At 53.7% G+C, this 12,230-nt stretch overlaps 1 protein-coding gene across 7 annotated transcripts in view; it reads left to right on the top strand.

Annotated features, from left to right (window-relative positions):
- The window catches only part of ZER1 (zyg-11 related cell cycle regulator), a 31,374-nt gene extending 20,267 nt beyond the window's left edge, over positions 1 to 11,107 (top strand). For 3 of the 7 annotated variants that reach the window (XM_047070484.1, XM_047070467.1, XM_047070478.1), the window contains exons 9-16: positions 848 to 1,063; positions 1,813 to 1,854; positions 2,017 to 2,136; positions 3,980 to 4,095; positions 4,411 to 4,599; positions 5,784 to 5,881; positions 7,246 to 7,396; positions 9,420 to 11,107. In XM_047070484.1, the coding sequence (XP_046926440.1) occupies positions 848 to 1,063; positions 1,813 to 1,854; positions 2,017 to 2,136; positions 3,980 to 4,095; positions 4,411 to 4,599; positions 5,784 to 5,881; positions 7,246 to 7,396; positions 9,420 to 9,477 (990 nt within the window). In that variant the 3' untranslated portion in view covers positions 9,478 to 11,107. Of the gene's footprint in view, positions 1 to 847; positions 1,064 to 1,812; positions 1,855 to 2,016; positions 2,137 to 3,979; positions 4,096 to 4,410; positions 4,600 to 5,783; positions 5,882 to 7,245; positions 7,397 to 8,108; positions 9,175 to 9,419 lie in introns of those variants that run through there. The other 4 variants (XM_047070523.1, XM_047070512.1, XM_047070504.1 and 1 more) reach the window with 3 other exon arrangements.
- Positions 11,108 to 12,230: the final 1,123 nt, after the last annotated feature.

Here is a 12,230-nt window from a genome sequence, read left to right as displayed (position 1 = left end):
TCTCTCTCTGCCCCTCCCCCGTTCATGCTCTGTCTCTCTCTGTCCCAAAAATAAATAAACGTTGAAAAAAAAATTAAAAAAAAAAGAAAAGAAATAGAAGATGTCAAGCAGCTTGAGGCCTCCTCCTCTGCCGGTGGGTCTGTAAACTGGTACGGCCACTTTGGCAGAGAGTCTGGTGCTACCTGGTGAAGTTGACGACGTGCACGCCCCGTGGCCCTGAAGCCCCGCCCTGGCGCCTGTGCCGCAGAGAAGCCCATGTACGCGGAGGCTGGGATGCGTGTACCGGACGTTGAGGCTGCCGAGCACTGACGCCCCCCTCGGATGTCCACCAACGGTGGGATGGAGGAAGAAATCAAAGTACCAGACCGCAACGGAAGGATGAATGCTTTTCAGATACTTACAACAACACCGTTGACCTGGCACACTACGGTTGAACGAACATAAGCAGGATGCTAGAGAATGTTCCATATGGAATAGCGGGGATAGTAGTTCTCTCTAGTGGGGAGGAGGGCTTCTGATCAGGAAAGGGACCTATGGGGATTCCCGGGTGCTGGCAGGGTGGTGACAAAGTTGTTGGAAAGCTTGTTTGCTTCACACATGCTTGTAAAAAACTATACATTTGTGCTTTATGCCCTCTTCTGTATGAAGATTATATTTCATGGTTTTTTGGTTTTTTTTTTTTTTAATGTTTAAAAAAAAAAAAAAAAAAAGCCCTGTAGTCTCCTCTTTCAGAAAGCCTTCCTGGACCAGCACAGCTCTGGCCAATCCCACAGCTCTAGCGAGCCCCTGGAGTCCAGCTCCCGAGTCTGACCCTGACTGCTTCGCTTGTCTCCCGGCCCGGCCCCAGGTCCAGCGGAACTGCTGCTTGACTCTCTGTAACTTCAGCATCCCCGAGGAGCTAGAATTCCAGTACCGCCGGGTCAACGAGCTCCTGCTCAGTATCCTCAACCCCACGCGGCAGGACGAGTCCATCCAGCGTATCGCCGTGCACCTGTGCAACGCCCTGGTCTGCCAGGTGGACAACGACCACAAGGAGGCCGTGGGCAAGATGGGCTTTGTTGTGGTGCGTGCCCGCGGGCTGCACCCCCTTCCCTCCCTCCCCGCCTTCCTCTTCCACAGCCCCCCCGCCTGCCGCATGAAGGATTGAGGCCAGACCCAAGGAAGAGTCTCCTAACCGTGAATGTAGCTCATGTCCCTGGAGATTTCCTCCGCCTGGAACACTCTGGCATCTTCTCTCGGCCCCTCCATCCGTCCATTTGGTCCCACTGTCCAAGCTGCTCCTGGCTCCTCAGACCAGGTCCCCTGTTAGGTCTTTCTAACTGGGGTTAAATAAGCCTCTGAGGGACTGCCTGCTTCACTTTGGCCTCCCCACTGGGTTGTGATTCTGCGGGGAAAGACACCGTGATTGTTCCTGCTTTCGTGGTGACATCCCCAGCTCTTCCTACTGTGGTACCTGGCGCACGGGGGGGCGGATAAGTATTTGCTCGGGAATGGGAGGAAAAAATGAAGCAGAAGCATCTAGTTTCTTCATCTCACTTATTGCTGGCTAGGCTGGAGCCCACACAGGGGAGGGCCAGGCCCAAAGCTACATTGGGAATCGGGGTCGAGCCAGGACTAGCCCCCAGGCCTCCTAATGCTAATGCCAAGTCTGTGCGTTGCACTTCTTCAGACCAGATAGGTGAATTTGGTCTTGTCAGGATGGATTAGCCAAGAACGGAACTGCTGTGCTGACTCTCCCTCCATCTTGGTTCGGGGAGGGACATGGTAGCTCTTGAGCCCTGGTCCCCTGCAAGTTCTCTTCTCTGCCCACAGACCATGCTGAAGCTGATTCAGAAGAAACTGCTAGACAAGATAGTAAGTCGAGTCTTCATGAAGCTGCTTTGCCCCTCCCTTAGCCCATGAGGGGACGGTCTGCCCCTGGAGGAGACCCTTATTTTCTTAGGGGATGCCCTCATGGGTGCTGGGAGCCCGCGGGGCCCTGCAAGCGGGCCGTGCTGAGCCCTCCGTTGCCTTCAGTGTGACCAGGTGATGGAGTTCTCCTGGAGTGCCCTGTGGAACATCACGGACGAGACGCCGGACAACTGCGAGATGTTCCTCAACTTCAATGGCATGAAGCTCTTCCTGGACTGCCTGAAGGTACTGCCCGTCTCCAGCGGCAGCGGCCTCCTTGGCCACCCACGTGGCCGCTCTTCTGTCCCCAGGCCTCGCACCAATCATATCTGCCAGCAACCCCTTTCCCCAGAGTTCCTGTGGGAGGTCTGACTCACAGGCCCACCCCCTCTCTTAGAGCCCTCCCTCCAAGGGAAAACCCAGCCCCATCCGTCTTGGCAGTAATTTCTAGGCTGCCCACAGTCCAGCTGGGGACCACTGAGGTATCAGCTGGGCAGAATTTTGTCCAGTAGATGGCTTTATTTTATTTTATTTTACTATTTATTTGGATGGTATTTTCAAGTAATCACTACACCCACCATGGAGCTCGAACTCACAACCCCAAGATCAAGAGTTGCACATTCCACCCACTGAGCCAGACAGGCACCACCAGTAGGATGGTCTTTTTTTTTTTTTTCTTCCTTATTTGTTTTTTTTAAAGTGTGTTTATTTTTATTTTTATTTTTTTTAATTTTTTTAAACATTTATTTATTTTTTGAGACACAGAGACAGAGCATGAGTGGGGAAGGGGACAGAGAGAGAGGGAGACACAGAATCTGAAGCAGGCTCCAGGATCTGAGCTGTCAGCACAGAGCCCCATGCGGGGCTTGAACTCACGAACCATGAGATCATGACCTGAGCTGAAGTCAGACGCTTAACTGACTGAGCCACCCAGGCGCCCCAAAAGTGTGTTTATTTATTTTGAGACAGAGAGAAAAACAATGCATGAACAGGGGAGGGCAGAAGGAGAGGGAAAGAGAATCCCAAGCAGGCTCAGCACTGTCAGTGTGGAGCCCATCATGGGGCTTGAACCCACTAACCATGAGATCATGACCTGAGCCGAAATCAAGAGTTAGATGCTTAACCGACTGAGCCATCCAGGCGCCCCAGAATGTTCTTTAAAAACAGGGGCTCCTGGGTGACTCAGTTGGTTAAGCATCTGACTTCAGCTCAGGTCATGATCTCACCGTTAGTGGGTTCAAGCCCCGTGTTGGGCTCTGTGCTGACAGCTCAGAGCTTGGAGCCTGCTTGAGATTCTCTGTCTCCCTCTCTCTGCCCCTCCCCCGCTTGCACTCTGTCTCTGTCTCTCAAAAATAATGTTAAAAAAAATTGGGGGGGGGTGCCTGGGTGGCTCAGCTGGTTAAGCGTCCGAATTTGTGGTTCGTGGGTTCGAGCCCCATGTCGGGCTCTGTGCTGACAGCTCAGAACCTGGAGCCTGCTTCGGATTCTGTGTCTCCCTCTTTCCCTGTTCCTCCCCCATTCACAGTCTGTATCTCTCTCTCTCTCTCTCTCTCAAAAAGAAATAAAGATAAAAAATATTTTTTTTAATTTAAAACTCATCCTGGGGGTGCCTGGCTGGCTCAGTCAGTCGGTAGAGCACGTGACTCTTGATTTCAGGGTCGTGAATTCAAGCCCCACATTGGGCATAGAGCTTACTTTAAACCCAATAAATAAATGGTAGCAATTATTAAACAAATAAATAAAAACACACTCATCCTCTATTTTCTTGCTCTAGTTTCTATGAAGTTTCCCTTAAACTAATATTTTGAGCTTTGGCAAATAGAACCTTGTTTGTCCTATTTGCAGTTTTGTAGGTCAGCTCTCCACTCAGCCTTTGACTTTGTGGCAAGGAGTCCCCACCATTTTAATCCCGTATAGAATGTACCCAGGACTGTCCTAGGTGCGCTAGCAGGTATATGGCCAGCATATTGTTCCCCTTCTTTGTCCCGTCGGAACGGCCAGACAGATACCCGTCAAGTTTCTAGGTTAACAATACCAGATGCTAATTAAGTACTAATTGATGTGGCCCTAATGGCTCTCATTTTGTCAGGAATTCCCAGAGAAGCAGGAACTGCATCGGAATATGCTAGGACTCTTGGGGAATGTGGCAGAGGTGAAGGAACTGCGGCCCCAACTAATGACTTCCCAATTTATCAGTGTCTTCAGGTTAGTATTTCTTTCCTTTCCCTTTTTGCCTTTGCTGCCAGGATGCTCAGAGCTCTTAGTCTATGCTGAGTTGCGGTAATTGCTCTTAGCCTAGGTTTCCGTTAGAAATGTCACCGATGGTTTCTTTCAACCCTCCATAAGTAGTCCTCTTGTAACTGTATCTTAAGCGATCTCAGATCCTAACTTTTAGAAGTCACCTGGGTATGGATAATAGGTGATAAATCAGCAGTGCATCTGGCATCTGGTTTGTAAGCTGGGGTCCAGCAGCTGGGGTCTGAAGAGGGACTTAGAGGGGTTTTTCTCTCCTCTCGGCAGCAACCTGCTGGAGAGCAAAGCTGACGGAATTGAGGTTTCGTACAATGCCTGCGGTGTCCTCTCCCACATCATGTTCGACGGGCCTGAGGCGTGGGGCATCTGTGAACCCCAGCGGGAGGAGGTGGAGGAACGCATGTGGGCAGCCATCCAGAGCTGGGACATCAACTCACGGAGAAATATCAATTACAGGTGCGGAGTGAGGAGGGGTGGGGTGTGCGAGTGGGGACCGTTTGGAGACAGGATGCTCGTTCCCAACAAGGTCTGGTGAGAACTTACCTTTCTTCTAGTTGGGGTCAGGCCTCCCTGAGGAACAGTCCACACAGGGCACACATCTCACCCATAAAGCTTGGTGCGTGTTTCATGCACATCAGCACCTGCGTGAACCCAAAGTTTCCTGCCTACAGACATTTGATGCATGCATATCTGTGGGAAGAAAAAAGAAGAAGAAGAAAAGACAGACGCACAATAGGAAACAAAACAGGAACCGTTCATGAGCTCAGTCCCTGAAAGGACCTCTACTCACAGTCTAGCACCCCTCTTCCGGCAGTTTCCCTCTGCACGGATTTAATTCTGTGCAGTCCAGCGGGCATCAAGTCTTCCTATCTTGTGACTGAATTTCCAACCACAGGGTGTGGGACTCGATCACTTTCTATGTGCAGATGGGCCGTCCTGTACTGACTGACATTGACGCTGAAAACCCACATTGGGAGGAAGGGGCTCATGCTTGTGGCTTTGCCTATTACCGTCATTCCCAAGGAGAGATGGAGTGAATCACTGGGCCAGGGCGTTTGCACATACATTTTTCAGGCTTTTGGACCATGAGTCCAGATGGCCCATTGAAGGCCCTCCTAAGAAGTGTAGGGACGTCTGGGTGGCCCAGTGGGTTAAGTGACTTCAGCTGGGGTCATGATCTCATGGATCATGAGTTCGAGCCCCACGTCAGGCTCTCTGCTGTCAGATGGAGCCCACTTCGGATCCTCTTTTCCCCCGCCTTTCAAAAATAAATAAACACACTTACACCAGAAAGGCCGTTCTAAGAAGTACAGTCACACTTCTGTTTCTCAGGGTACATCTCCCTGCCTCCCCCAAGACTGGGTCTTTCCTTCTTGCCAAGGCCTCTGTTTCTGCACCACCTAATCTGTGTTCCTCCTACATCCCTTACATGTCCATGCTCTTGACCTCTCTTACAAGGGAGCTCCCTTTGTGGAGCCTGCAGTGTGCTGACGGGCCAGATGCCCCTGTATCTGTTGTATCCTATTATCCTGCTTGTGGCTTGTCTCTAGGACCCTCCAGGGAGGAGAACCCTTCAACAAGAGAAGATGCACTCCCCCAACCCCTGGCATGAGATGTGACCTTGATTTTTCTTTCTACAGGTCGTTTGAGCCAATTCTTCGTCTCCTTCCCCAGGGCATCTCCCCTGTCAGCCAGCACTGGGCCACCTGGGCCCTGTACAACCTTGTGTCTGTCTACCGTGAGTACCACTCGTCCTTTGGTCAGACACAGGGATGCTCCCCTGGCTGCAGGCAGACTTGCCCTCAGGGAATTTATAACCGGGTGAGGAACACTAAGAGCACACAGCCCTCTTCTTTCCAGAATCTTTGGGATGCCCAGCATAATGGCTGGCCTGGCCTCATCACCAGAAGCAAGCCTGGCAGGCCAGATAGCCCATCCAGAGCTCCCAGACAGCTTTCTTAATGCTTCCTGCTTCCAGACAAGTGACTAGTCAAAAATCTCCCTGCCTTCTGGAGGATGGAGTAAAACCAACCCAGACAGAGAACTAACCCCTGAGGAAACAGACTTCCCAGGGAACAGGAGAGAACTTTAAAACAAACCTAACTTTATTCCGCAAAGAGAGTCCCAGCCTCCCATAGAAGCGCCTGAACCGTCCTCTGCCCGGTGGCTTTGGGTGGAGGACAGAGTTGCAGCCCTGGGAGACCTTGATGACAGGCCAGGTTTGACCCTCGTTGTCTTTCTTACTGGTCATGTGACCTCACACGGGTTATTCAACCTCTCTGGGCCTCGGTTTCCTCATGTTTAAAATGGGATAAAAACAGGATTGCTGTAAAATGAGACATGTGACGTGCTTAGGACAGTGCTTGGCCCATACCAGCTCTCCAATAAGCATTCGCCTTTTTCACTATTACTTGAGGCTAGCTTTACCAAAAAATAGTACCTTCCCTCAAAAAGCAGTGTAGTACAGAGGAAAGAGCCCTGAGCTGGGACCCCCTTGGACAAGCCTCTGTCTCTCTGAACCTCAATTCTTTCATCTATAAAATGGAGGGATAAAAATAGCTCCTACTACATAGAGCTGTGTGTGGTGGGGGTGGGGGTGGGGGGTCCACTGAAATGCCCGTGTTCTCCACAGAGTGTAAAGCCCTGGATACCGAGCACTAGAATGTTCTTTATCGGCATGAACTGTGAACCCAATAATAGGAAGGAGTGGTAGTTCCAACCTGGCTGGTCACCAGTATCACCTGGTGGTATTTTGTTAAAAATGCAAATAAATACAGGCTCCTGGGTCTGTTGAATCAGAATGCCCGAGGACAGGGCTTAGGAATCTGTATTTTTACAAAAGTTTCTCAGGGATTGGAAGCCACTGGTTTGGGTGACATTTCCCATTAGGGTGAGCCGTGGAAAGAAATGTGACTGCGGACCAAAGTAGTCTTTTCCAAGGATTCACCCCTTGCTGCCGCATTGGGCCCAGGAGCTCAGGCCCTTGGGGGTAGGCACAAGCATGGCTCCTCCTGGGTGCAGCAGTGTCCTCACCAGGCTGGGTCTTCACCTCACCCCTCTGGGAGGGCAGCCCTCACAGCAAGGGTGGATTCTGGGCCACAGGTTGCCGGAAGACCTACCCTGACCACCTGCTGTCTGCCCCTCCCGCAGCGGACAAGTACTGCCCCCTGCTGATCAAAGAAGGGGGGCTGCCCCTTCTGAAGGACATGATCAAGATGGCCACCGCTCGGCAGGAGACCAAGGAAATGGCCCGGTAAGAGACGGGCAGTGTTTCCACTTGCAGCCTTGGTTTAGGGGAGTGGGGGACACTGCGGGGAGCCCCCCCCCGGGGGGCTAGGAATGGCTGAGATTCCCAGGGGCAACTCAGGAGTTGAGTGTGGAGGTGGACAGTGTCCCAACGTCCAGTGGGGGCCTCCCTGAATGTCATTTTGGCCAGTGTGGCTGGAAACTAGATCATCAAGCTCCGAACAGAGCATCATTGCCCTCGTTTGTCAGCTTCATTCTCTCTTACTCCCAACGAATCCCATCCTCTCATTACTGGCCCTTAGCAAGTCAGGTCGGAAATCATCATTATTTATTTATTTTTTAAACATTTATTCATTTTTGAGAGACAGAGAGTGAACAGGGGAGGGTCAGAGAGAGAGGGAGACGCAGAATCCGAAGCAGCTCCGGGCTCTGAGCTGTGAGCACAGAGCCCAATGTGGGGCTTGAACCCACGAACCGCGAGATGGTGACCTGAGCCGAAGTCGGAGGTTTAACCGACTGAGCCACCCAGGCCCCCCAAAATTCATCATTACTTTTGGCCAAAGACCTTCTAACTAAAGAGAGGATGCAGTGTGGTAGAGGTCACTGTAGAGACCTGGCAGGCAAGTGTAAGTGGGTTTCCAGGTGTGAAGGCCCTGCCCATGGCAGAGCTTCCGGGCCCGGCTGCTGTGCGGTTTTCATGACTGTGTCTGACCCCTCAGCAGCCCTGGTCCCGCACCCGTCAGCGCATGAGCGACTCTCAGGGATCCTGCACATGGCAGTCAGCAGTCCTCGCTTTCTCCGGGATCCATTCCAGAAGGGAGCCTGCTTGCATTTGCCCCAGCTGTAAACACGGTGTAGAACCAGGAGCATCAGGGAGGAGGGCCTGGAGCTCAGAGGCACCCAAACAAGGACTCCCTGGGCTGCTGAGGGCCGTCTGTTTCTGCAGTTTCCTGTGGCACAGGCACTTCATAAACATTCACGGACAGATTTGTCTGAGTTTGAGAATGGTAAAATGAGTGGTTCTCAAACTTAATCTCCCTAAAGAATCACCCGAAAAGATTGTTAAAAACCTACAGGCCCACCCTTTCTTTCCCAGTGGGTCTGGGAGCTATCAGCAGGGATCCCAGGAGATTTGAAAAGCTGGGTAAGACTGGCTCATAAACCTACCCCGGTCCCTTTGAGCATCTCTGTAAGACCTGAGATGTGTATCCGAGCTAGCCGGCAGGCTGCTCACATCTGAGGCAGGTGTGAGTGGCACTAAGAGGGGGAGCTCAGGAGTCACTCCACCCATCCTGCTCCTGTCCTACTCTGGGCGCCTCTTCAGCATACGGAGGCTGCCGTGAACACTGCTCCCGGCCCCTGACCGACCCAAAGGCTTAGTGTTGAATGGGAAGGCCATCTGGGTCCAGGGTGACTCTAGTAGGGCAGTGGTTCTCCAGGATCAGCCCCGGGGTGGGGAGGGGGGGGGCGGCGAGAGACTGGGGCCCTGAGCGCCAGTGGTAGTTCCTGACCGCTGCCCTGGGCCTGGCCTCTGCAGGGTGTCAGGGGCCCTCGTGTACGGATGGTTGCCCTGGCCCCCACCCAGTCGCCTCAGACCTTCAGGCGAATCTGACACGCAGGCAGTTTGGAGTCCACTGGTAGACTCTGGGGAAGAAAAAGGCCCGGGTGTGCAGGGGGAAAGTAAAGAAGGAAGACAGTGCTCAAGAAAGGAGCAGCGGGTTGGGAAGGTCAGGCCTGAGCCGATGCAGGGGAGCCCCTAAGCGCAGAGGCTCTGGGGCTGAGGGGGGTGGGGAGGAAGGGGGGGAGCACAGAGCACCGATGGTATTTGTGGCCACAGGGACCGTTGTCCTGGGCGTTCCTCACGGGTCGGCCGCCCCGCCAGCCCCTTGAAACGAAACGCATCACCTCAGTCAGCATCAGCATCACCGCTGACATTCGCTCACAAATACAGCAGCCTCATCAGCTGGGAGGGGCTGGGCCCAGCCCACCCCGAGGCCACCCCCTGATCCTCTCTCCCCCATGGTCTCCAGCAAGGTGATTGAGCACTGCAGTAACTTTAAAGAGGAGAACATGGACACGTCCAGATAGAGGCCTCCGTCCCCACGGCCGCCACTGCTCTGGACCACGAGGCCAGGAGGAAGCTCTCAAGCAGCCCAGCGGGCAGACCCCCACCGGGGAGCCTTCCGCTGGATGAAGGGACACAGGGGGACTTTTGCACAACCGACGCTTTTCCTTAACATTAGTGAGATATATATATTATATATATATTATATATATATATATTATTTTTTTTGGTTAGGAAGTGTGAAGTTTTGTGTGTATGATTTCTGTACAAAAACAAAAGAAACACTCCTTGAGTCCTCGCAGCTTCCTTGGCCATTCTCAAGCCCCAACTCCAAGCCTTCATCGCTGCCACTCACTCCTGCCCCCCACCCCCGACTAAATGCCTCTAACGTTGTGAGAGTCCAGTCCTTTCCCAGTGACCTCAGACCCTGGCCTCACTTCCCATTAGGAGAGGCAGCAGGCTTTTAACAGCCCACTCCAGCACCCCAACCCACCCCCCAAAGCCTGAGAACCCCCTCTGGGCTCCTGGGTGTGGCTGATGGCGTTTGGGATGAAAACTAGCCCCACTGGGTCTCCCAAATGCCTTGGTGCTCCCGGCCGTGGGCCATCTGGGGCGAGGAAGTGAGTGCTCAGGCCCAGGCAGCCCCGGCCCCAGAGGACCCTCAGGAGTGGGGCTCACAGCGGCCCCGCTGTTCTCTGGCCGGGCCTGCCTGAGGCCACGCTGCTACGGAGGCTGCCTCCTGGTCTCCCACCAGGTCCCAGGCTACTGAAGGCCCCAGCCCAGGGCTGGTCAGAACTCCGGCAGATTCCACTGCCTCTTCTGCCAAACAGATTCAGCACCTGCCCCAGCCCTGGAAGCCAGCACCTCTGGGACCGGGGCTTGCCCCTCACTCCCCAGCCCTTCGCCTGCCCGCAGTACCCATGGTGCCCAGGCACCCCACCAGCAGAACTGAGCCGGCCTCATTCGCCTCCCCCACCCGACCTGCCCCGCTGCCTGGAGGACCCCACCTGTCTCTCTGTGAGGCAGGAGGTCCCCACTCCAGTCGGACCCGCAACAACAGCTAACTGCCTCCAGACCAGCACCGGGCACAGCCTGCAGTGGCCCCGCGTGGCCCTTCCGAGCCCCTCCTCCCTGTCCCCAGGCTTTACCTCGGGAACCTCTGTGCCGTGTTTCAGAGAAGTGTGAGCCGCAAATGTATCTCGAAATATCTTGTGGTCCTCCCTTGATGTAACTCCGAATTGCTTCTCGTGAGACAGGCAGTGGTAAGGATGCCCTTCCAGAACAAGGCGCTGGGGGAGCAGAGCCGACTCTGCAGGCTTCCCTTTGGGGATGACCTTTCTTCCTTCCTCCTTCCCTGGGCCTGTTTTTGGATTCTTCTAGCATTTCTGCCTCCAGGCAGGACAGGCTGGATGAGCGGCCCCCGGGAGAGGCACCGGCCTCCCCTGAAGTCTGTCCCTGCCAGCCCTGGGAAGGGGCCCGCTGCCCCGCGCTCCCCCAGCTCGGCAAACAGGCCACATCTGCCCCTCCCTCCATGCTCACATGGCCTGAGCCAGACCCTGGGCAGAGCTCACATTGCATTGCTTTACCACCTGGGGCCTGAGTAAATGTCTGTACTTTGGGATGTCACAGAAATACATTTTTGTGCAAAGTGAAGAGCAAAGTGTCGTTTTTGCAGAAGGGACGGGGTCCGGAGAGGGGCTGTGGCCAGTCTGGGCACTGGGCCTAGCGAAGGGACCTGCGACAGGGAGGGTACATCGGGTCGATCTGTGTGCCCGGCCTGGAGGCCCTATCAGCTGCAGCCTGGGGACAGGTGGCAGATCGGGCTGAAGTTCCTGCCTCCTCTGCGTTCTCTCCATGCCCCCGTGCCGACTGACACTGGGGTACAGCTGGCAACAGCCCAACAGGGCCCCTGTCCAGGGTGGTTGCGTCTGATTGTAGAGACAATGTTATGTGTGAGATTATGGCCCGGCTTACGGGGAGCAGGGAGCAGAGAGGGCGCCCCTTGTGGGCTGGTAGGAGTGGAGGGGGGCCCTGGGGAGACTGGAGTTAGCAGGACAACAGTGCTGCAGGGACAGAAGAGCTAACATAGTTTCTGATAGCTCAAGGCCGCAGCCCTAAGATGACCCCGGTCCCCCTTGTTTTAGCCCCCCACACACCCCGTCTTAGAGCATTTACTAAAAAGGGCCTATGGTTGCGAATCCTTCTGTTCCTTTGAAATATATTTGTATCATCTACAACTCAGGAGACCTGAAAGCCATTCCTTCAAAGGAATGTTTGGCCTTCAAAGTGTAATGCTCAGGAAGGATCAGGCCCCCGTTTCCTGGTCCGTGTGGGAGGACAGGCACCGAACTTCAATTATTGCCAGCTAGCACACACAGCTGGCCTAATCAGCATTTACACTGAGCAACCCTTTGTAATTTTTCACTTCCCCCAATCTGTTCAAGCCACTGCTGTTCCCTCTCTCCACTCCCTCGTGCTCCCTTTAAAACACCCAGTCACCTGGGCGTTCAGAGCCGCATTCAGTTCACACAGCAATAACATATTACTGATAAAATCTGTCCTTACCACTTTAGTGTCCGACTTTGTCTCTGACACCAGCACAGGGCCTGACTCCTGGAAGCTTCAGGATTATTTGTTTCCACTCAGCACACTAACTCACCCGTTGCAGTAACCAAGATTGACTTACACGTGAAAGTCACACGACTCAAATACCTACCCAGGCTAGTCAAAGGTGGGAGGGAATTCAGTGACTGATGCAACTGGGGACCTAGAGTTA

The sequence above is a fragment of the Lynx rufus genome, unplaced genomic scaffold (assembly GCF_022079265.1).
Source record: "Lynx rufus isolate CCGP_SWC_20201006 ecotype Redwood Valley unplaced genomic scaffold, mLynRuf1.p SCAF_10, whole genome shotgun sequence".
In the NCBI taxonomy this organism is placed as follows: Eukaryota; Metazoa; Chordata; class Mammalia; order Carnivora; family Felidae; genus Lynx; species Lynx rufus.
Note: the sequence above shows the minus strand (reverse complement) of the source record. Positions and strands in the feature narration are given on the sequence as shown.